The sequence below is a fragment of the Rattus norvegicus genome, chromosome 5 (genome assembly GCF_021556685.1).
Source record: "Rattus norvegicus strain SHRSP/BbbUtx chromosome 5, alternate assembly SHRSP_T2T, whole genome shotgun sequence".
Classification (NCBI taxonomy): Eukaryota; Metazoa; Chordata; class Mammalia; order Rodentia; family Muridae; genus Rattus; species Rattus norvegicus.
In genome coordinates, this window is record NC_141538.1 from 144,760,724 (window position 1) to 144,786,606 (window position 25,883).

Below are 25,883 nucleotides of genomic sequence, written 5' to 3' on the forward strand. Positions count from 1 at the left end.
GGACTCGGTGCCACCCACAGTCATCACTTACCGGTTGACTCTGCGAGGACACTTATCCGGCTTGATGTCCACCTCGTAATGGTAGACGTCAATCTTAGGAATGTCCACCTCAAAGTAATTGGCCAGAAGCTTGATCGGTTTGCCCACAGTGCCGATGCCAGGCCGGCGAGGGGCCTGGAACACCTGCTGCAGGGGAGGCAGGTAGGCACCTGCAGCTGTGAAGACAAAGAAGCCAGTGAGGACAGAGTCTGGCCATCTTCTAACTGCTGTGATCAGACAAGGCCTCTCAGACCAAGACCGTGGGTCTCGTTCCTTTTTCCTCACCCAGCAGGGGCTTCCACCAGCTTGGACATTCCCAGGCTCACTGGATTTTCCAATGGCTTATTTTACTTTTATTTTTGTTTTAAACCTTTCTTCAGTTAGGAAAATGTGTGTCTACAACTTCAACAAGTAAATGTGTAATGAGTTCAAGAAAAGTAGCTAAGTTCCTAGTTCACAACGCTTTCCTCCATCTCTACTAGATTGAGACACCTGTCTCTACCAGGTAGGTATATGCCAGTTTAAGAACGATCGATTGATTCTGTGCTACTCGAGAAGCTCATTTCACTCATTAGCATCCAGAACACAAAACGGCACCAGAACTTTGGGATGATATCCTCTGTTAATGTGGACAGGTGAACAACCTCAAGAAAGGCAGGCTGGGAAGGGCAGGGCCTGAGACAGGACTGAGACAGGGAATGCTGGCTCTGGGGAGACAGAAAGAAAAGGGTAGAAGGACAGCATCTGCAGGCTAAGAAGAGGCTGCCAGGGCGGGGAGAAGGTCGGATCTGGAGGTCACAAGAGAAAATGCCTTGAATTGGGTAAAAAAAGGAGGGAAGGAAGGGTACAGGTAGGGCAAGGTTGGGGTACAGAGAAAAAACTATCAAGATGCAGAATGAAGAAACGGAAGAAAATAAAAGCTCACATGAAGAAAGCTAAAGGCTCGGGAAGGAGGAAGAACAGTAAGAGGGGAGACACCAGGTCAGAAAGGGAATATAAGACACTTTCCATTCTTCACAAATCTTTCCACACTGAGGGAGGGTCCAGACGGCAGAAAGGATCGATTTCAGAACAGAAGGGGCCTTTGGGGAAGGAAGGGCTAGGATAGGCCAGCATGACTGCTCCTCAGTCTCCCTCTCCTACTCCGTGTGTGTGTGTGTGTGTGTGTGTGTGTGTGTGTGTGTGTGTGTGTGTGTGTACACTAAGTAGAGCCTTTGTCCTCTGCTACTATTGTTCTTTCCAGCAGAGAGAGGACCAGCATAGGTGGAAGAGGGACAAACGCCCTCTTTACCAGAGCTCTGCTTTCATAGACACACAGGACTGGGGGATGGGACAGGGGTGGGAGGGTATGGAGCATATCTTAGGCAGGGGGGTCAGGAAGAGGTGGGTCATTTGTGGGAGGTGCACACCTTCCAAAGCTGAAGGACTTGACTCCCTCTAAACCACCTGTCAAATCAGCCCCAGCCCCTTTCTGCAGAGGAAAATACCAAGTCCCTCAGAACTCAGCTACAAGGGAACTAATAAACTAGTCCCACCTATCCCAGAAAGGGCTGAATGGATACTGCATACGAGCCCCACTGACAAACACGCACCCCTCTCACATGCAAGCGCTCTAAAGCTTACCGTTCTACATACGCTCTTCACCATCAGTGAGGACTCAGTGTTTCAAAAGAAGGGACCATACTTGACTTAATCACAGCTCAAGCTAGTGCCGGGCATAAAGACAGGTCCTTCATATGCTCATATCACATAAATGAACAAACAAACCGATAGGCACACCACAAGAGTGCACAACCACACAACCATGCTTGCAACTGTCCCAAACAAACACAAACTCTGTGCAGAAGCATTTGTCCCTTTTCAGATATATCTTTCCCTTTCCCAAGTTTTAGGATTCCATTCACTTTTTGCCTCCTAGTCTGAATAATCAGTTGAAATTCTGAGAGACATCCCTCTAGAAGAACCAAGGGCAAAGCAGAAATTACAGGGATGAGGTGAGACAGACACTCCCCTTGGAGCTCTCACCATCCCAGAGCTGGACAGCACACCAGTGCCAGAGAGCACGCTCCTGGTCAGGGTTCAGAGAAAATGGAGAACATCTCTCCACTTCATCCCCAAACTAGGGAAGGAGGCAGGGGGAAACAACTACCTCTTTGCCATTCTATCTATCCCCAGGAAAGCGCCACAGCTGTACAGTCTCTCCTCCCCAACCTCGCCCTGCCCCCAGCTTTTAGTCTGAGAAAGGAAGACACTTCCCCTCAGACCCAGACAGGGACAGACGGCCACTTTGTGATGCAGATGAGGGCCCCAGCACAGAGGACAAAGCTCCAGCCTAGGGGGAAAGGGGCGGGGCCCTTCCCTGCAGACAAAAGCAAGAAGGGAGGGGCCCTGAAAATGACACTCCCCCTCCCCCATCCCCAACCAGCACGCAGAAGGAAAAGTAACAGAGCTCAAGGCCGGGCTCAGGATTCCTTCCCAGCAACTCAGAGGCTCACACGTCTTCTAAAGAACCCAACAGACTACTAGAGGGTGTGTACCCTTGGTAAATCAGGTGGTGAGTAAGAAAGGACTAAGAGACCAATCTCTCCAAAAATATTTGTCCATAAACATTAAAACACCCACATGCATAGACACAAATTACAGAATATGCACAGAGTTTAACCATATGCTCACATTTGAATGATCTGAGTCAATTAATAAACATGCACTCTGTGTCAGGGCCTCCAGACACCAGGCAACTGCTGCTGCCACAGATAAGTTGGACAGCACCTCTACCCTCACGGCGCTCCCAGGCCAGTCCCCATGCCTGAACACACCAGTACACTGAAGGCACATCTGGACATGAGCCTCCTCAGAACAATACTCCCAACATCTCCCAAGAGAGCAGCAGTCCAGCCCCAGAAGGAACCAGTTGTGGGGTCTCTCCATCAGAGTTTTCAGCCTGAATTTTAATTATGGCTTTTGATGAGGCAAACCCCAAGCCACTAGCATTTTGTCCAAGACACAGCTGACTCCAGTGCTCCAGCCCTTCATCTAGAAACTTCTTTCCTGTAACAAACAAGCCCCTTTCTTCATCACCCCACAACCCTGCCCCACATTCATCAGGATAAGATCATTAGCAATTCAGGACAATGGGCCTTCATCAGTCTGTCTGGACATGGGTCCTACTCTGGTCTCCAACCTAGAGAACTGGGATTTACACTCTACCTAGTGAGGCTGTTTGTGTTTGGGGAATACAATCAGTACCCCTCACAGATCACTGACTCAAAGACTTGGGAGAGTTTTAAGATCAATTCCAGTGGCCTGAAAAACAAAGATACTTCCCAAAAATCTTTGGAAAGTGAACAAAAATCCTGTTGTTATCCCCACACCAAATGGAGGTCGTGAGAGGTAACAGAAAGGATTCCGGGTTCAGATTGGTTTTTTCTACCACAAGGTATGAGCTCCAAGAATGACACAAAAGGTATCCTAAGTCTACAGCCCATCACGAGGACTCCAGTTGCCTCTGGGCAGCCCTGCCCCAGCTTTTTCTCCAATATATGTATTACATGTGTGTGTGTGTGTGTGTGTGTGTGTGTGTGTGTGTGTGTGTGTATTTCCTCTAAATAGGAAAGTCTGGGCTATGATTATCAGGGTCAATGCTACCTCACCTCCAACATTTCTCTCTCTCTCTCTTCTCTTCTCTTCTCTCTCTCTCGTTTTTTTGAGACAGGGTTTCTCTGTGTAGCTTTAGCAGTCCTGGAACTCTTTGTAGACAAGGCTGACCTTGAATTCATTCATCTGCCTGCCTCTGCCTCCCTGGCACTGGGATTAAAGGTGTGTGCCACCAGTATCTGCCTAACAACTTGTTTCTGTCACACAGACAAGCTTGGCAGCTTTGAGTCTAATGACTTGCCCCTGCCATGGGAAAGATCCACCAGGAAACAGGAGCCACAGGTCTATATAGACATTATACTGTAACATAAGGAGTTTATTCAAGGAAAAGGACAATATCCTTAGCTCCTGTCTCTCCTCAGTAGTAGTCCAGAAACTTGAAAACCTTGTAGGCCTGGTTTCTCAGTGACCAACACTTTCCTAAGGCCTATCTTCAGGGAGAAGTAGCTATAAAGCATGGCTTTGATCCCCCTCTCTTCTCATGTAGCAGAAAAAGGCACACGGGCAGTTTATCTGGACCCTTTCTTTGGGAAACTGCTACTCCAGGGTTTAAGGACCAAGTATTAGAGACCCTCCCAACCCCCAAGAGAGAAGGCAATTTCCATTCGTACACTGCCATCAGAATCTGAGAGACTGCACCCAGCAGTGCACTCCTTCTCCTAAGCCCAGGGGCACAGGAGGGGTACTCAAACAGCCACGCCCCCACCACATAGGGCAGCCCTTCAGGCTGGTACCTCCGCGCATGCTCCCGCGCCACCACTCAAGTCCCCAGCCAAAGGGGGAAATCCCTGGGCTAAATCCCCACCCACCGCCCCCTGACCCTCACCCCCCGCTTCAGGCCCAGCTGGGCGGAGCTCAGAGGCCAGCCCTGGCGCCTACTCCCCAGAGGCATTAGCTTAGCCCAGCCCAGCACGGCCGAGCCCCCGCCCCCCGACAGGCGGTAGTTCCAGGCCCATCTGTGTCGCCCCCCTCCTCTCCTGGACACCTGGAGCCCGCCCCCCTGCCACCTGCCGGGCCTCCCCATAGGCCTCGCCAGACCTCACGGAAGGACTCCCGTGCATTCAGGCCTTTCTACCAGGTTACTTCCCACCCTCAGGACAGTATACTGCTTCCTAGGACAAACAGCTCAGGTCTCAGATCTTCACATGGTTCTCAGCCGGAACTGCACACAACCCCCTTCAAAATGGGCCCCCCATCCCCTGAGAGCCCCTCTCCTCACTCTGGAACCATGCTCTATCCCGCGAGAGCCTCCAGGGCTTTGGAACACATACTGCTCCCGGTTCCCGAGGGCCCTTACCTGCTCCCGAGGGTCCCGCTTCCATCCCATATACCCGTGCGGAGGACAGGCGGCCGGGAGACTGAGGAGTCCAGCGTGAGGGGCCTAGGTACCTCGCACTTGCACTGCTCGGGCTCCCGGGCCGGGCTCGGCTCCCCCCCGAAGCCCGGCCGCTCGCGCTGTCGCCCCCGCAGCCTCCGTTGCCGCCGCCGCGGAGCCTGCAGCAGCTCCCCCTGCTAGCGCCCGAGTAGCTGCCAGTGCGCAGGCGCGACCGATGGGCCCAGGGGGCGGACGGGAACGAGTCAAGCGGGGCGCTCGACGGCAACAAAGGCCAATGGAGAGGGGCGGGGGCGCGGGGACCATGCAGCGGCCCCTGGCGGCCACTTGTGGCCGTGCAGCCTGGCGGGAGGGCTCCAGTGGCGGAACCGTGCAGTGGCGTAAGAGGGGAGGGGCTGGGCGACACCCCTTCCCCGGCTGCAGCCCGGAGCCCTGTCTTTTCCCTAAACAGATCCCTGGTAACCTACCCACAGCCCCCGCCATCAACACAGAGCCTGGCTCCCACCTCATTCCCCGACCCTATTCCCCTCCAACACCCAATCACCCAAGAGCCCTGCCTCCCGCCTCTACCAATCACTCTCATTCTTAAGTCTTGGCCTCCTCTGCTAAGTCAGTCTTTCTGAGTCCCTAGCTGCTGATCTCATTAATGCCACCCTCCCTTCCAGGCTGTGGGGCCAGGCGCTGAGACCACAAATGTGTTAGAGACCTGGCCTATTCTGGACGATGTATCAGTTTCGACAGCAGTGTGGAGACAGAGCTCTCTATCTGCAGGGAGCACCTGCCTCCACTTCTTCATCTGCAGTGGAGCAGATTTTCTTTTGCTCCTACTAAATCGCTTAATGTGTCAAAATCCAAAGGCTAACTTTCCATTATCTCTCTGCAACATCTGACACTATGTCTCTTAAAAAAAAGAAAGAAAGAAAGAAAGAAAGAAAAAGAAAGAAAAGACTTTCCTTGGCTTTCACATTTTCTTAAGTCTCCTAACGTCTGTCCTGTTCAGCTTTCATCAATGGCTCCTCTTGTTTTGTTCACTGTAGTTCTAACCTGAATTTTATATTCTACTCTCCCCTCTACTCTTCACAGCTTCATGCACTCTTAAAGCCCAAATATCTATACATAACCATGTGGCAGCTTCGTATTTCCGACTGCTGGACAGCTCCAGTTGGATCTAACACTTCGAATTTAAGTCCAAACCTAACCCTTTCTTTTCCCCTACAAAATACATATATCTGTCCTGTCTCAAGGAACTGCAAATACATGCCAAAAAAATATCGGATCCTGTCCTCCCTTGTCCACTTGCCATTTTCAACTGTGTCTTGATATGCTTACCTTGCTCGTGAAGCACTCTCAGAATTATTGTCATTCTCATAGTTCCTTGTACCCTCTTCATCATAACTTGCCAGAAACATCCTAGCTACTTCCTTGATAGTCTCACAGAACTTTCCCATTTGGTCTGCACTGACAGGGTAATTATAGTGAGACCTGGTTCAAACATCACTCTCTCTCTATCTATCTATCTATATTATATAATATGAAATGCTAGGATGAAAGATGCCTTCCACCACACCCAGCTCCTATGTGGCTTCAATGTCCACCTTGCATCAGATGCTATCCAAAGGGCTAGGAGTCTAGGAGACGGACAACGCTCACACCCTACCAGTGAGATGAACTTAGGACACACAGTTTAGCATGCCTAGCTTCCCTTCAGCAGAGTTTATCAAAAAGCAATCATCACAATTACCTGGAGGGCTTGTTAAAACCCTGACTACAGAGCCCTGCCTTCTGAGTGTGTCATAGGCCTTATGCAGAATTAAAGGATGTATGGCTCAGTTGGGTGGGGTGACAACGCCTTTAAACCAGCACTGGGGAGGCAGAGGCAGGCAGATCTCTTGTGAGTTCAAGGCCAGTCTGGTTTACTTAGTGAGTTCTAGCACAGCCAGCACTGCACAGTGAGACTCTGTCTCAAACGAATGAACCAACAAACAGAGTGTGTGTGTGTGTGGGGGGGGGGGGGGGAGATCAACTTTTCAGACGATGCAGATGTGGCTAAGCTAGGGACCACACTAAGGACCAGTGCTCTCCAGGGGTTAAGAAGAAAGCTAGCTCTAGAGCTGGCTTGTCTTGGCTTCAATCCTTACCCTGCCATTCACTAGCAATGTAACATTAGACAAACCATTTCCTTTCTCTGTCTCTTGTTTTTCTCTTGTGTAAAATGCTGGTGCTGTAGTAGCTACATCATTAGCTGTTGTGAACATTTAAAGAATTTAGAACAGGGCCCAAAGGGATGGGAGCACAGGAGCGGCTGCAATCAGTCACTATCTGCCTCCACACAATAAGTTCCTAAAAGATGGATCATATCAGATATGTTTCTGTTAAGCAACTATGTGCCTATGATAATTAGTAAATTTGGGTTTAGCTGAATTAAATAGAGCAAAAAATACAGAAAAAAAACCAAAAACAAACAAACAAAAAAAAACAACTTTTAGACACAGCAAAACCTTTCCCTGAGTTAAGACCTTTGCCTGGTTTAAGTGAGTTGGAAGGACAGCATTCCCTAAGAGCCCGAGTCTCCTTCTGTCAAGACTCAGCCTTATGTTTATTTTGAGGAAAGGAACTGGTCACTCTTTTGATCTCGAAAGTGTACAGTGGTGTCACACTCTGGCCCAGCTGTCAGAGCCTCTCCACAGACTGCCCTCACCCTTAGGAGTTCTACTCTCAGCTAGGAAAAGCAGTAAAAGGAAATTCAGATAGCATTTGGTTTTTTCAGGCTGACAAACTCAGGGCCTCTGGTTTTTAATTATTAAATTATATTTTGTTGTGTGTGTTTTCACACCATCGCCACACGTGGAAGTCAGAGGACAATACAGGTCACAGTTATCAACCTCAGGTCATGAAACTCAGCCGTGGGTGCTTCTGCCGCACTGGGTCATCTTGCTGGCCACTCAGTAACTCTTAATATACATTCCTGGAAATCTACTGGCTCACTCTCTTTCCTGTTCAACCCTTGCTTTTTAGTCCACTGCTAACACACAGAGGGCCTCCCATCTGTGTGTGTGTCGGGCTAATCACCTTTCCCCTCACTTCTTAGAACTGAAACAGGAAGAATGACCAAAAAAAAAAACAAAAAACAAAAAACCTGTATCCCCATCTGTACTTTCATCTTCTAAACATTGGAAACACTGTAGAATACAGGCACAGTGGTATATGACCATACTCTCTGTACTCATGAGGCTGAGGAGATGAGCATCTGTTGAGCACAAGAGTTTGCTACTATCTTGGGCAACACAGTGTGAAACCCCTGGGTGGTGGGGAGGGAGGGGGAAGGAGAGGAAGAGAGAGAGAGAGAGAGAGAGAGAGAGAGAGAGAGAGAGAGAGAGAGAAAGAAGAAGAAGAAGAAGAAGAAGAAGAAGGAGAACAAAGAAACTATGGTAAGTAAATGGAAAACTTCAAGGAAATGAGTAGTAATTGACTAGTAATAACTAATTAAGAACAATGGCAAGAAATAAATACGGAGATGTTTGTGATTTGTTTTAGAAAGTGCATCTGATCTAATAAGAAGCCATATCAAAAAACTGAGTAAAGGAGAGAGACCAAGTTCCTCAAACTAAAGCAGTAATGGCTGCTGGTCTTGGTACTGCAGCCAAGCTTAAGCATCAGTCCCCCCTCCCCCAAGATCTTTATACTCCAGACGAAGAGAGATACAGACGAACAAAGATACAAGGATAGATTTGAGCTAACTCTACAATTCAGGAAAAACAACACAGATGGTAATTTCAATGAAGCCTTCAGTATAATGACAGAAGCGCATGCATGTGTCATAAGAACTGTAAAATGATCTAATCCAGCCTAGGATAGTCAGGGTAAGTTCCCTAGAGGCAAGGGAGAAATGAGCAGAAATCAACCAGGCAAGAGAGGGACAAGAGAAAGGTGTTAGCAGAGGGTGCAAAGGTCAGAATCAGCACATATCATAGGAACCATCATGTTACCGATGCTCTAACATAAAACACAAGCAAAGCAGTGAGAATACCCCTTAGCCCCTAGCCCAGGCCAGGGGAGGGGCTGCGACGGCAACAGGAGCTGTCCCTGGTTCTGACACTCAGGCTGGAAATCACAGAACTTTATGGCTTCTGCAACATATCTGCCCCCAAACCCTGAACTCAGCCTGTCAAGATAGGATAATCTAGAAGCTTTGGGAAGGTCACTTCTGGAAAAGAATGGTTAAATCCAGGAACATTTTAGTCTAAGAATGCTAACTCTGCTACTGAAATTTAGGGTCATCCTTCACATCTGACTTCTCAGTAACAGTACCGTGATGTCTCTGAAGGCCCCAGGGCCCAGCATCCCCACCTTTGAAATGCTCCAATCTGAGGAGACTCACAGCACAGATCAGTATATGTTCAATATATGAAAACCACAAGTTGGTTAGGTCAGACACCAGCACAAAGAATTAGTTACCATACCAAAGAATGGGCTATGGCAAAAGGAGACAAGATGGAAATCACTTAAGGTAAGCTGTAGAAAAGCCAGACAAGTCATCTACCCTACAACAGATGCAGATGTACAGCTGTGTTGTATCAAATGAATCCCAAACACAGTAGCCAACGACAGGCTACCTTAACCCTTTAGGAGACGTGAACTAACAACTTAACTTCCTTTCCTGCTTCTCTCTCTCTCTCTCTCTCTCTCTCTCTCTCTCTCTCTTTTCTTTTTTTTGGAGCTGGGGACCAAACCCAGGGCTTGTGCTTGCTAGGCAAGCGCTCTACCACTGAGCTAAATACCCAACCCCCCAACCCCCGTTCTCTCTTCTATCCTGACCCATCTCCTCTGCTTTTGCACCAGGGACTGAATCCAAAAGGCTTCCCACTTGCAAGCACTAAAGCACCGATCTGTGTCACAATCTTATAACAACCCAACCCTCAACCTGGAATCTACCTGAGTGCTATCGTGCTGTTGACTGGTGGTAAGGTTAGATGCAAAATGAATTCCTACTATTGTCCATTATTACATGAAGGAAGCTCAGTGGGAAAATATTGACAATAACTATGGCCTCGGAATACTAATGGGACAAGGAAAAGTGCAGTCTACATAAACAGAATCACATAGTTATCAATGACACATAAGAAAGTATGGAATAATTATTATATACTCAATTATTTCAAATACATTGGCATTGATATCAGTATAATACTCTAGAAAGCAATTCGATAACGTTCATCAGTAGTCAATTTTTCTACTCCTTGACTTAAAAGCCCATCTAGTACGTACTGAAACACAAATGTAAGTGTGTGTATAAAGGTAAACATAGGTAAAATCTCAGACCTACTTCATACACGGACATGTGGCCCTGGGAAAACCACAGTACTACCAAAAATATTAATTTGCATAGGTAACAAATATCAAGAGATACAATTGAAAAAATAAAAATACAATAAGGAAAATAGAAACACACTAGAAAATAAATATAGAAGAGTTTTCAAACCATATGGTGACTAAAGAAATTGAGTCAGTAGGCAAGAATACACACACACACACACACACACACACACACACAATGTTGCAGGGGAGAAGTGTTGGAAAGAATGAGAGATCACTATACAGACATTTGGATAAAAACTGTGTCAAAAAACAGTATAATAGTCCCTACATCCATATAACCATCTTACCCAAGATTGTACAAGAAAGGAATATTGCTGGCCAGTCTCATTCACCACATAAGGTTGCAAAAGAGCGGAAGCCAAGTCTGGTACTGTATTCTGATTTTGGTTTTAAACCAGGGTCCACTAGGTAGCCCAGGTTGGTTCCAAACTTGCGATCTTCCTGACTCATCCTCCAAGAGGTGGGACTACAGATATAACAAAAGCCAAATCACAGCTGAGTTAGCGGCCTACGCCTGTGACACTGGCCCTCAGCAGGCAGAGGCACGCCTATGCCTGTGACAGCAGCACTTGGCAGGCACAGACAGGATCATAGCAAGTTGATAACAGACTGGTTTAAATAGCAAGTTTTAGGCCAGCCGGGGCTACAAAGCAAGTCCCTGATTATAAAAAATTAAATTAAGTTTAATAGAACTTTATCAAATTTGCTCTAGCCCAAGAATATAAGGGTGATCCAATATTAGGCCATCTATAAATGTCCGGCTCAATGACAACAGGACCCACTCATATAGGAGAATCACATAATAAAATTCAATACCTATTCACAAACAGAAACTAAAAGTCTCTAAGCAAACTAGGAATGTGAGAGATTCTTTTTTTTTTTAAAGATTTATTATATATAAGTACACTGTACACACCAGAAGAGGGCATCAGATCCCATTACAGATGGTTGTGAGCCACCATGTGGTTGCTGGGATTTGAACTCAGGACCTCTGGAAGAGCAGTCAGTGCTCTTAACCACTGAGCCATCTCTCCAGCCCGAATGTGAGAGATTCTTAAACAGCATAGTTATCAAAGCCCTATAGCAAATACTCAAGATTAATATCATAGGTAATAAAAAATGAAACACAAATGAAATAAAATTAATATTATACTGCGGAACTTGTCCAAGCCTGCATAACTGATAAAATCAACTCTCAGATGTTCATCATCTAGATATCAGAATAATAAAATAGAAATTCCTGATTTTTGTTTTGAAACAAGGCTGTTCTTGAATTCATTATAGCCCAGGCTGGCCTTGAAGCAATCCTCCTGTCTCAGTTATTGAAGTGCTAAGATTACTGGTGTGAGCCACCATATCTGAATTAAATGGTTTGTTTTTTAAAGATTTATTTATTTATTTTATGTATATGAGTACACTGTTGCTGTCTTCAGACACACCAGAAGAGGGCATCAGATCCCATTACAGAGGGTTGTGAGCCACCATGTGGTTGCTGGGAATTGAACTCAGGACCTCTAGAAGAACAACATCCAGTGATGTAAGTCACCTGCTGTACTGTTTGCCTAACATGCACAAAACCCTAGTTACAACACCCGTCTATTCCTAAACCAGTAATCCTAGCACTCAGGAGGCAGAGGCCAAATGATCAGGGATTCAAATCCAGCATGTGCTACATGACACCCTGTCTCCCAAAAAAAGTAAATAAATAAAAGACAGGTACAAGCTCCAGTAGCTCAGGCCTATATTTCTAAGTACTTGAGAAACTGAGGCAGGAAGGTCAGAAATTTAAGACCTGGAAACACAATGATTTCAAGACCACCCTGAGCAATTTAGTGAAACTGTGGCTCAAAAATTATTTAAAAATCTTTAGACGGGAAGAAGGCTGGCAATGTGGCAGAGGACTTGAGGGCGCAGAGCTCTACTGTTTAATATTTCCCCATATTGGGGTGGGATGGGGTGTGGAGACACCATGAAAGCTGAGGAAGGGTTATCTGGGAAGAGGACTAGCAGAAGTGTCTTAGGTCTCTGTCGCTGCGATACATGCATGGCCAAATGTACCTTGAGGAGGAAAGGATTTATTTCATCTTAGAGTCCTCACGTGTAGGCATAAATTTTTCCCAACCTACTTTAATAAGGGCTCAACCTCCCCTCTAGCCCACCACCCACCAGAGGTAGTGGAAAAATGAAAGTTATTAGAACACAGGGGAAGTAGATCTGTTTAGAAATAGTTCTTCAGGGCTGGAGAGGTAGCTTAGTGGTTAAGAGCACTGACTGCCCTTTCAGAGGTTCTGAGTTCAAATCCCAGCAACAACATGGTGGCTCACAACCATCTGTAATAAATATATATATATATATATGTCATACATATATACATATATACATACATATATGTGTACGTATGTATATATATGTGTGTGTGTATATATATATATATATATATATATATATATATATATATATAAATAGTTCTTCAGAGGTAAGTCCAATCTTCATTGGCAGGATATCAGCAGTCCTCTAACAAAACACCAAACATGAATCAGCAGCGGCAGGCCAGTCCACTCGGCAGACACCACACAGGAATCAGCAAGAGCACTTTAATCCAGAACAAACGGTGAGGCTCACCAACCAGCCCGGGTCTACCATGGAAGCAGCAAAAAGCCGCAGGGACCTCCTGAAAAGTTCTTTGGTGAGTTTCTGTCTAGGGCATCACCACAAGTGCAGCTCAGCAACACAATGTCAGGATACGAATACATGCTGCCGTCAGCGAAGACTATCGAGGTGGAGCAGGGCAAACCAATGCCTGAGCTCCCAGTCTGTGGGGTCATGTTTACATTCCTTCTAATGTCACCTGTCCTCTCACGTTTCTGCTGTAGCAAAACATCCTTTCACCTGTGTGCTCCAGGAAAAAACCATCGTCTGACATAACTGACTTCCCAAAAGCAAACGGAAGCTTCCACTTCAGGGAACTTAGGGCAAAAACCTGGAGGCAGAACTGAAGAGAAGCCATGGAACAGTGCTGCTGCCTATTGGGTTGTTTCTCATTATCTTCTTTGCCTGCTTGATTTTTCTCTTCATTTTGGTTTTTCGAGGCACAGTTTCTCTGTGTAACTGGCTATCCTGGACTTACTTTGTAGACCACACTGGCCTTGAACTCTCAGAGATCTGCCTGCCTCTGCCTCTTGAGTGCTAGGATTAAAGGGGTGCGCTATCACACCCAGCAGTGCCCTGCTTTCTTACACCCCAAAGAACCAGCTGCCCATGGAGGGCACAGCCCCACCCCATGAAATGGGCCCCGCCCACAGCAATAGTCAGTCAGGACAATACCTCACCGACTTGCTTACAAGGCCAGCTTGTGGAGCTATTTTCCTCAATTACAATTCCCCCTTCCCAGATATAGCTAGGTTTGTGTCAGGTTGATAAAAGCCAACCAGCGCAAGGGACGACATAAGTATATAATGTGCACGTGTGACAATCTCATTTTGGGGCCCGAAGAGAAGAGTAAGTGGCTAAGAGCACTGGGTGCTCTTGCAGAGGGCCTGTGTTCAACTCACAACACCTACATGGCCGCTCACCACCCTTAACTCCAGCTCCAGGGGCTCCAACACACTCTGCTCTCTGAGGGCACCAAGCACACAGGTGGGGTACAAACATACACGCAGGCCAAACACTTACACACCTAAAATAAGTAAATAAATGAAAATCTCATTATGAAATACATTAGTCTACACAGTTAATACATGCTAATCGAACGTCTCTAAAGGGCCGAAGAGATAAATATGATAAAAGTTTTGTAATGATTACGTAAGAAATAATTATAGAAAATGTATTGAAAAACATTAAGTAAGTGGTGAGGAAAGGAGACAACTTGTCAGTGCATTGTAAACCTGGTTTACAGTCAGGAGAGTAGTAAAGCCCCTTTGTGTTTATGCATGCACGGTGAGACGAGCTTCTTTATTTCCATGTGGATGGAGCAGTTGCGACTCCAGGCATCTGCCACTGCGCCTGGCTGACAAACTTATTTTAAAAGGTTTGCAAATGAGGCTCAGGAGATGGCTCAATGGCTAAGAACACTTGCTGCTCTTCCAGGGAACCCAAGTTTGGTTCCCAGCACTGACGTGAGGCAGTTTACAGCTGCCTGTAACTGAATCTCCAGGGCATCCACTGCCCTCTTCTAACATCCCTGGGCACACACGAACAAAAGTAAAACAGAAATGAGCCAGCCACGGTCTGCGATCCAAGTAACTCAGGAAAACCAGTTACGAGTTCAAGGACAGCATGAACCGCGTGAGGGAGTTCCAAACCAGCCTGGGTTGCAAATGGTGAGACTAGTCTGTCAGGAGTCAAAACCAAGAAACCCTAAAATAATGCATATACAATGCAAAACAGTAGATACATAAAGAGTACGGGAGAAAAACTGGTCTACTAGGTATCAAATCTTATTATATAACTGTAGTACTAAGACATGGGGTGGGAGCCTAAAATCACATAAGATGGCTAGTAATACATCAACTATCTCTCAACCATATGAGAAACCTTCCATCCATGAATGCCAGAAAATGCCCACAGAATTGATATCCATACATATTGCTTACACACACATACACGCCCACGATGTGAATGACAGGTTAACCTACACCATGTTAGATAAGACGGGAGATAAGGGAGACAACAGATCAAAGTTGAGAAACAGACCTTTTATGAATAAAAGGAATACTGGTGTGGCCGAAGTGGCAATGCAGACACCAGGCCCAATATCAGAATCAGGCAACCAACTGTTTATCGATACAGAAATCATTAAATTAGAGCCCTGCCTTACTCCACACACAAAAACCAGAACAATGTGTAAAGAAAAACGTGTAAGGGGGTTGGGATTTAGCTCAGTGGTAGAGCACTTGCCTAGGAAGCGCAAGGCCCAGGGTTCGGTCCCCAGCTCCGGGGGGGGGGGGGCGGGGGGGGAAGAAAAACGTGTAAGGCATTGAGGTGAGGAAGAATTCCTAAGCACAGGGAGATACTAACCATTCAAAAAGACAGCAACAGTCTGGGAAGGTTAAGAGCATTCACTTGCTGTTCTCCAAGGGACAGTTTTCCAGCGCCCATAAGTGCCTACAACTCAAGTCCATGGGATCTGATGCCTCACATACACACACACACAGACTCTCACACACACACACTCACACACTCACACACACATACACATACACACATACACAGGCACACATACACACACACATACACACATACACACACACTCACACATACACACACACACACACACAATTAGAAATAAGTATCTTTAAAGTCTTAAAAAAGACTATTAATAGGGGTTGGGGATTTAGCTCAGTGGTAGAGCGCTTGCCTAGCAAGCACAAGGCCCTGGGTTCGGTCCTCAGCTCCAGGGGGGGAAAAAAAAAGACTATTAATACAACTAAGTTAAAATTTGGAGTTCAAATTTATTAACAAATACCAAAAATAAAGGGAAGACAAGATAAAAATGGAGAACATTTACAATATATTAAATGAACAAATACTGTACGAAGATACATAGATGGACAGACAGGTAGATATAGGTAGGTAGGTAGGTAGATAAAATAGATAGATATTGAGAATTATAGGGACTGGAGAGGTGGCTCAGCAATTAAGAGCAGTCAGTGCTCTTCCAGAGGACCCGGGTTCAATTCCCAGCACCCAAATGGCAGCTCACAACTGTCTGACGCTCCAGTTCCAAGGGATCTGACAGACTCAGACACACAGACATGCAGGCAAAACACCAAATGCACATAAAATTAAAACAAATATTTTTTAAAAAGAATTACAAACCAGTAGAAGGCAACTGTGTTATTTTTAAGGAAGCAAATGACTACAAGTGGCAGTTTCATGAAGAAGGAACCAGGAAGAACGAACGTAGAAAGTTCAAAGGGTTGGGAGGCAGTCTGTGGGTACAGCACCCAAGCATCAAGTCCACAGTTTGGATACCCAGAACCTGTGCAAATGCCTGTAGCCTGGCAGCCACCTGTAATTTCAGTACTTAGAAGGCAAGAGCAGAGACTTTCCAGACCAAACTGGCTGGCGAGCCTAGGCGCATCAGACTCCTGGAGTCCAGGACAGTCAGTGCTCTTCAACACGTGGCCCATTTCTCCAGCCCAATAAACAAAGTACATCTCTCTTTAGGATACAAATGTCTATATTCAATAAGACAGATCAGTAAAGAGGAGGCCAGAGAGTTCGTTCAGCTGTCAAGATTACTTGTTGATCTTGCAGAAGACCCAGGTTTAGTTCCTAGTAACTGTATATAGTGGGGTCATAATCCTCTGTAACTCCAGTTTGAGGGATCTGATGCCCTCTTCTGACCTCTGGAGGCACCGGACACGCACATGCATGTGAGTAAAACATTCATACACATAAAATAAAAGGTATAAATGTAAGAAGAAAGTCAGGAAGCTAGAGGCGTGGCACAGCAGCTGTGAGAGTGATCACTGCCCCGGAAGAGGATCCCAGGTCAGGTTCCAGCACCCACGTCATCGGGGAAGCTCACAGCCACCTGTAACTCCAGCTCCAGGGCATCCAATCCCCTCCTTAGGCCTCTACAGACACCGACATGCGCATCAAACACCCAGAGAGACAAATACATAGACGAATCAAAAATATTGAAAAGCCAGGAAATAGGAAGCTGAAATTCAAGATTATAGTTACAATGGCAAGAGAGTGGAACCAGACTAGCAATGAATCCACGCGATACTTTAAAAGGTAAAGGCATAAAACGTAACAAAAAAATAATGTTCGCTTTCCTTCTGTCCACTCGGAAAGCAGAATTGTGGTTAATAATACTTACTTTATTTTGCTTTATAATATATGTGAGGTAAATATTCTTTGGCTTGACTTTAGATAACTAAATTGATCTCCCTAAACCTTTATTTTCTGTAAGGGGGAAAAATGGTTCCTATATTTATAGAGTTGATGAAAAAAGACTGCATTTATTAAATAAGACTTCAAGAATGGGAAGAAATTTTAAAGAGAACAGAATAAAAACAGGATTTGTAAAAAGGCATCCACTAGACTCCATCAAACCAACAGAAGATCCACTTCAGGAGAGAAGAGGGGTTTAAAAAAAAAAAAAAAAAGCAAGAAGAAACAAAAAGTCTCAGATTTTTTTCCCCCCAAGTTTGGGCTTCTCTGTGTAAACAGAGCCCTGGCTGTTCCTGGACTCGCTTTGTAGACCAGGCCAGCCTCAAACTTACAAAGGCTGCCTCTGCCTCGAGTGCTAGGATTACAGGCGAGCATCACCATGCCCGGCTTTCTCAGATGTTTCTAATGAAGAAGCGCTCTGCACTCTGCACATTGAGAAGAAGCACGGGTCAAAGAGACGGTAGAACCGATCTAGACTAGTCCTCCACCCGCCCACGGGGTCTTTCCCATCCTCAGGAGCCCACTTTCCAACAGCCTGAGCACTTCAAATTGAAGAGTTTAAGTCACTTGCCTGTCTGTGTCCCTGAGTGGATAGCTTGAGAGAAAGCAACCGAGTTCTGATGGTCCAATGAGAGAACTCATTAGCGTCGGGGGTTGGGGGTGCTGTGGGGGAGAGAGCCTTTCCACACCACGTGCCTTTCCCCGGGCTTACATTCCCCACCAGGCATTTGATTGGTGAGCTGGGGGGTGGGAGGCGGGAATGGAGAAATGAGCATGCGCCATCTAGCCCTGCCCTTCCTCCCTAATCACAGCTCTTTGACTGTGTGAGAACCAGTGTTCCTAACAGTGAAGTCTCTTCCTGCTTAATTGCCATTCAGCAGACTTGTATTTAAAATGTATAATGCTTTAATTAGTTGCTTAATAAATTAATTACATTAAATAAAAGCAAGGGGGTTGGAAAGTGGTTGTGTTTGTTGAATGAGCATGAGGACCTGAATTTCATCCACATTACTCACAGGGACACGGGTCTCTTCTTAATCACAACTGATTCCTCAGACTCAGCTAACATACATCAATTTGTCCCAATAAAACAAAGGTTTCACTTCAATGGTGCTGACCCCTTCTTAATCACAGTTGATTCTTTAGCCTCAGCTGATTAGAAACCAGGAGTTTTTTAATATAAAGTACCATAGAAGCAATCGGAGGGAGTATTTCTCCCCTCTGAAACTTCACAAGCCAGGCCTGTCATCTGCGTTTCTTTCTGCATTCTGATCTTCCAAGCTCCCACAGAACAGCCCACTAAGCACTCAACAGGTTTTCCAACTCAAAGTTTCAAAGTCCTTCCAAAATCTCCACACGCCCCACCCCCACCCCACCAAATAAAAGGTCTGTCACAGCAATGTTCTCTGAACCTGGTACCAATTTTCATCCCAGTTTGCTTTCCATTGCTGCGATAAACACTTGGACAAAAAGCAGCTCGGGAAAGGACCAGATCACAATCTACCATTGAAAGAGGGCAAGGCAAGAGCTCAAGAGAGCAGGGCAGGAACCTGGAGGCAGGAACTGATGCAGAAACCATGCAGAAACGCTGCTTAGTGACTTGCTCTCATGGCTTGCTCAGTTTTCGTCCTTACACAACCCAGGGCCACCTGCCCAGAGGTAGGTGACACTGCCCACAGTAGCCTGGTCCCTCCCCCATCGATCATAAATCAAGAAAAGGGCTCCCGAGCATGGTTACAAGTCAATCTGACGGAGGCAATTTCTCCAAGTTCCGTCTTCCCAGACCACACTAGCCTGCGACTAGCCAGCACAGCAGCACTGTACACACGAAGCTATAAAGTAAAAACAAGTCACTAAAATCTTGCTAGTGCAATATCGTGCATGGTCTAGCACACTGTAATGAAGATGAGTACATTTCAGTTACGTGCAACACCGTAGGCAAACATCACAAACATCACATCGAGGGAACGAGTCAAAACCCATAGGCTCCATTTATATATACTTCAAAACAAGCAAAATTCCTCCGAGTGCCACCAAGTCAAGACAGCTTGACTATCGTGGGCTGGAGAGATGACTTAGCAGGTAAGAGTGCTTACTGCTCTTACAGAGAAACCAGCATTAGCTCCAAGCGCCCACATGATGGATCATAACTACCTGTAACTCTAGTCTCAAAGAGGATCTGATGACCTTTTTCTGACCTCCACAGGCACATGCATGCACATGGTACACATAAACTCAGGCAGGTACACACACGTACACACACACACACACACACACACACACACACACATTAATACATTAAATATTTTATAAGATAATACCTATTCTGGTTTGTTGACAGCTTAGGCTGTCCTTAAACTCGCATGCCACCGTGCAAGCTTATGTGTATGTATGCTCACATATAAATGAATACATGTAATAATTTTTTTTAAGATCTAGGAGTTAGAGTGTGACTCAGTCATTGAGCACTTGCCTACCATGTGTAAAGTCAGCCAGGGGTTCAAACCCAAGTACGGTGAAGAAATTAACACAAAACCTGCAGGCGTCTGTCCGTTGGAATTTGCAGCAAGGGAGTTAGGTATTGTGAGGAAAGCACTCTCTGAGGCTGGAGGGAGAGGATCACGACGGAAGAGATCTAAGGGGTCTCTAGGACAGACCCAGCTAGAGAATCAGATGTAAAGGGAAATGGTGAGATCTGAGATTGGGTGAGGTTGCAAGTGGGCTCCTGCCTGCAGGATGGGAGAGGCCCGAGCACCTGTGTGCACTGGAGAAGGGGTGCGGAGACCAGGAACGTTGGAAATATGAAAGTAAAGTATGTGGTAGAGGAAGACTGTAAAGGAAGTGGAGGGAAAGATTCCACATGAAAGCAAAAAATGGAGAAAGAGAAGAGACTACTTATAGCTCTAACTTAATATTTTTACATCTGTCTACTTAGCTACCTGTGTGTGTGTGTGTGTGTGTGTGTGTGTGTGTGTGTGTGTGTGTGTGTGTAGGCAGAGGTTAGAGGACAATTTACAAGTTACAGGAACTGGTTCTTTCCTCCCACTATTAGATTCCTGAGCTGCAACTCACTACATAGACCAGGCTGGACTTAACCTTGTGCTGAGCTTTCTACGGATGCTTCCTAGGTACTTGGATTTTTAGTGTGCAACACACCTAGCAAGAAATTCTTTTCTCTCTCTCAGCTTTTAGGGCAACTGGCTGTATCTCTGTCTCCTCCTTACTCTTCCTTTGTCTTCCTTTAAACATCTGTCTCATCTGCATGGACCTTTGAATGGTTTCAATCAGCACTGACACACGGATGTGTCCGGTCCCTTTCTCCTGTCCAAATGACTGGCCTCCAAGTCCACGTTGCCTGAAACTAAATTTACCCTCTTCCTCCCTCCCATAAACCTGTTGTTTCCCTATAACCTTCCTCTCAGTGGCACTATTGTTCACCATCTACCCATCCCAGAGGCTGGGATCCTCCTAATGCGTCTACCCACCTCCCTTCCCTTTCTATATCTGCTCAGCCACCAAGGGTTTTTTCTATTTTCTATCTCATCTCTATTCCTTCTAACTGTAGCTCAAGTCCGTTTTTGCTTGCAAAAAATTACAAAAACCTTGACCTTCTCTTAGCAGAATGTTAGCTTCCAGCTGCCACAATATTCTTGCCAGCAAAACTAGCACAGAACAGAATGTGTTTGTATAAGACCTCATCTAAACTCCTTAAAATGCCATTCAAGTCTTGTCCTAAAAAGAATTGATACCTGACTACTGTTGTAAAAATATAAAAAATAAAAGTGCTGTCTTTATCCCCACTAGGTCTATACTGCAGTGCCCCTAAATATCTGCTAGATATCTTAATTCTCAGTCAGCAAAGCCTCTCACCCACTCTGCTCCATACCATATCACACTGCCGAAGGCCTCTCTCTGAGCCTGGCAGCACTCTCTCTACCTATCTAGGTCCCAAGGCAGGTTTCCATGCCAGAAACACATATCCCAACTACTCGACGGTCCAGTGTCTCCAGCTGTCTCACATTTTCCTACATTCAAACCGTCACATAAAAGAACACAACACAATAACTTTTGACCCAATTGATGATATATAATTGCCCACCTAAACATACAAAGTCCAGTACACATCCATCCCTTAAGAACATTCATAACAACCTGTAAATACACAGAGCGGAATCTTAACGTCAGCCTCCATGTTCTCTCCGCCGCAGCTACCCTCTCTGTCTCTCTTGTCTCTCCTCCTTCTGTTCCAGTCTCCTCCTCTTCCTTCAAACTTTTCTCCCACCCATCCGTCCTTCTCATCCAATGACAGGCCTCATTCTATCTTGTACCTGCCTCACCTGTGACATCATCCCCCTTGTCCAACCTTATCACCTCCAACCCTTTAAATGGAAGACTACTAGGCTGAGGTTATAGCTTAGGTGGTACAGTGCTTGAAGAGCATGAGGAGGCCATAAGTTCAATTGTTTGCAGTATGGTTAAAAAAAAAAATGGTGATTGTGGGGGACGTATGATTCCAATGTTAAGAGTATATGCTGCTCCTACAGAGAATCTGCGTTCCACTCCCAAGTGCCCTCCTTAGGCCTCTCACAACCCTCCTGTAACTGCAGCTCCAAGGGGATTTTGGAGCCCTCTTCTGGCTTCCAGCATCTATCTGGTAAGAATGCTTAAAGGTCAACTTTCAAGAAGAAGCCAACACCCACCATGCCAGACAATAGAGCTCCTGTGCTAACTGCAGACACCTGAAACTCTGTACCTGGTGATAGTCACCCAACCTGCTCCTAGTAGCCACCATTCCACTCTACTTACAGACTAACTACTTTACGTTCTGCACACAGGTGAGGTTATGCAATGCTTACCTTTCTATGCCCGGCTTGTTTAAAGTATCAACCATCATTCCCAACCACATTGTCAACAAGACAGGATTTCACCCATTTTAAAAAAATCATGTGCATGTCTACATGTGTGTCTGTGCACCAAGTATATGTGTATATTTGTGCACCAAGTGTATGGGTATGTCTGGAGCCCATACTAGTCAGAGAGGAGCAAAGGATCCCCTAGAATTGGAGTTACAGATGACGTGAGCCACTTTGTGGTTGCTGGGAACTGAACCTGGATTTTTCTGGAAGAACAGTCAGTGCTCTTAAACACTGAGCCATCTCTCCAGTCCTCAGCCATTCTTTCCATTTATATGAAGGTTCTCTGACCAAGTCAGCTCAGTCAGTCAACAGGTTCTCCATTACAGGAGCCAGGATTAAAAAGAAAAAAGACAATTAGACAGCACTGTAGCATGACCCCAGCAGGTTCTGAGGCTGAGGTGGGTTTATTATTTCCTAGTCTGCTTCTATGCCATTTAATTACATGCAAATAATAAAGTCAGTTCTAGGTTAAGGAACATGCAAGACAATAAACACAATTAGTCAAGGAACAAGCAAAGTCCTGAGATCACTGTTTCTAGGGGCTTATGCGGATGACCAAGATACCTGAGCCCACTTCCCTGTCCTAGCCCAAAGTCATATTCTTGCCTGAAGCATACTTCTTTGTTCTAGCGTAAAATCAGATTCCTGCCTGAGCTAACTTCCCTGTCCTGGCCCAATGTCAAATTCCTGCCTGGAGTAGCCCTACTTCCTTGTCCTGGTCCAATGTCAAATTCCTGCCAAGTGGCCCCAAAAGCTCTCCACAGTTCTCAGTGAGATCGCTTAGGCTGGACCAGAACTTGTTATGTAGCCCAGGTTGGGCTTAAAAATCATAGCAATCCCTCTGCCTCATAAACTCATCAGTTCTTCTAAGAAGCAGTCCTTGGGCCAATGAGAAAGCTGATGACTTGAGGCTGACTCCTAAGAATCATAGTGGTGGTAAAGGACCCTAGTTCTTACTGAAGTGTAAGAGCTATTAAGAGGCTTGGTCCCATATAAAGTAGGTAGGTTATATGGAGTTCCTGTGAAGAACCCTAAAGGCTTTTGCTAGCTTTACACCTGCCACCTCAGGTCAAGATTAGGCCAAGTACCAGCTTCCTGCCTCGGGTCAAGGCTGGGCCAAGTTCCATTCTCCATCCACAGTTCTTGGGAGGAGCAGGGACATTCTTGAAAAACTGCAGAATGTACTGACTGTCAGTCACCTGACCCTCTGGTCCCAGAGAGTTTGAATGCATATTATATGCTTACTAGCCAATAGATTCAAAAGTCAATATGCTTAGCCAATAAGTAACCTTGCTGATGTAACCTGTACCCCTAAAAAGTACAAAAACTGCTTGTTATGGCCATTCGAGGTCACCTTCTAGTCACTCGCCACGAGGGGCTGATTGAGGGTCAAACCCGACACGCTGGAAAATAAACCTCAAACCTCTTGTGTTTGCATCAAACTCTGTTATTGTGTCTCACTTGGTGGCGGGGGTGGGGTGGTGGGGTGGGGGGTGGGGGGATGGGTCTCCCTGTAGTTAAGACTCACTTTGAGCCTTACAGTGGAGAGAACCAGCATCTGTAAATTGTCCTAAAAAAATCACAAGGATTAAAGGCGTGTGCCACCAAGCCCAACTCTTCTGGAATTGTTTCTGAAACAGTTTTCTTGCTTGGTAAATTTATAATTGCTTTCTTTTTTCTTTTTGAAAAATACCTCTAATTTAATCTCTTCTCTGTAAGAACTTGCCACTAGCTTCTGGAGAAGACCAGAACAGCGGAAATCAGAGCCAAAAAAGAGGAAAAGGTGGCAGAGGCTCATGCCCCACAGTGGTGTTGTCCAGTCTGTCTCTCCCCTATTTCCTAGCCACACAGAGGGGACTGGAATCATTACTGGCAGAGGTAAGGCCTGTCCCCTCCAATCCTTGTAAATCAGGGAGGGACATTATCATATATACAGATGGTATGGAAGGGAGGCCACCCTTCCGCATCACACAAATAATGAGATTTCCATATAAAAGAGATTCTATTTCCCAAAGAGGAGTAAAAAACAAAACAGAACAACAACAAAAAACCCACAAAACACATATCTAGCCAGGCTTGGTGGCACATGCCTTTAATCCCAGCGCTTGGGAAGCAGAGACAGACAGAATTCTGAATTCCAGTCCAGCCTGGTCTACCCAATGAGTTCCAGGACAGTCAGGGCTACAAAGAGAAACCCAGCCTTAAAAAAACCAAACCAAACCAAACCAAACCAACCAACCAACCAACCAACCAAACAAACAAACAGACAGACAGAACATTTCCAGACAATTATAGCTACTCTAGTCTGCTATGAGGAAGCACCGTGCCTAGAGTCATGACCTATCCACAGTGCTAAGAATATAAAGCTTTTCTTGACTCCCAACAGGCTGCTTTCTGTTCAGAGAATGTCATTTTATGCTCAAGAGTAGGTGCAATGCAGTTAAACAAGCACACATTCAAATTACAGCTTTGCCACTCAGTCACTGCATATTTAACCTCACGGAAGCTGACGGGCTGGCTTTATCTCTGCTGTGCTAGAGGCTGGACACACGACACATATGCACATACTGCACAAATCCACTCTGCCCCCAACCCAGTACTTCTTTTTCTTGAACCCCAAAGAGCTGTTGCTCAGATTTAAGATGTCCCTGATAAGTGTCTAACCAGAGGGCATTCATGTTAACTGCGCTGCCCTTTCTCTACCCTACACCTCGTTAGAATGTCACTTTAGTCAATGATGCATGTGTCTGTGGTGTGTACATGCGGTTCATGTATGTGTGGGTGCACATGTGTGTAGATATGTGCACTCATGTGTGCGTGTGGAGGCCTGAGGCTAACATTGGGAGTTACTTGCCACATTATTCACTGAGGTCTCAAAATAGCCACCGTAAAGCTGGAAGTGAGATTTAGCTCCCAGGAGACCGCCCAAGTGAGCCACGAGAATGAAGTTCGATGCAAATGCAATCAACCCCTCCTGGCCAGTGACTAGAAGGCGACCCCAAATGGCTAGAACAAGCAGTTTTTATACTTTTTATGGGTACAGGTTACATCAGCAAGGGTACAATTTAAACTTATTGGCTAAGCATATTGACCTTTGAATCTATTGGCTAGCAAGCATATGACATGCTGGCAAAAGCCCCTAGGGTCCTTTACAGGAACCCCATAACCTATCTACTTTCTACCAGGCCAAGCTTCTTAATAGCTCTTACACTTCAGTAAGAACTAGGGTCCTTGAGAAACTGTACTCATTTGTGATGTATGTTTGATACATGACAGGTAAGGAGGAGAAATTGTGTTGATGGAAACCTTCCTTCTGGGGCGTAGTTGCATGCAGGGCTTTCTCTCCTGATAAACTAAATTCCCTGAGAATAAAGTTCAGATTGGGCAAACCTCTGCATTATTGTTATAACTCTTGATTGTGAAGACTTTAGGAAATCATGAGTTGGGTGGGCATGGTAGTTTGTGTCAGTAATCTTGGTGCTCTGGTGGCCGAAGAAGTGTGAGTTCAAGATCAGCCAGACCTACACAGGGCAACCTTGCCCCCAAAGCAAGGAAGTCAAGAGACTAGAGACTCCCTGTTTTGGGGGAAATGGGGACATTCTCTAGAGAATTTAGTCATAAATAGAAGCATCTGGTCACAGTGTCTTCTTGAGACTTTTGTT

The 25,883-nt window shown here is 45.7% G+C and overlaps 1 protein-coding gene across 7 annotated transcripts in view; it reads right to left on the reverse strand.

The window, feature by feature from the left end:
• Positions 1 to 21,553, reverse strand: part of Ago1 (argonaute RISC component 1) — a 51,168-nt gene extending 29,615 nt beyond the window's left edge. For 3 of the 7 annotated variants that reach the window (XM_087549313.1, XM_087549315.1, XM_087549314.1), the window contains exons 1-2: positions 4,991 to 5,225; positions 32 to 215 (exon numbers count right to left, since the gene is read on the reverse strand). In XM_087549313.1, coding sequence (XP_087405439.1) covers positions 32 to 215; positions 4,991 to 5,015 — 209 coding nt within the window. In that variant the 5' untranslated portion in view covers positions 5,016 to 5,225. 7 annotated transcript variants of the gene reach the window in all.
• Positions 21,554 to 25,883: the final 4,330 nt, after the last annotated feature.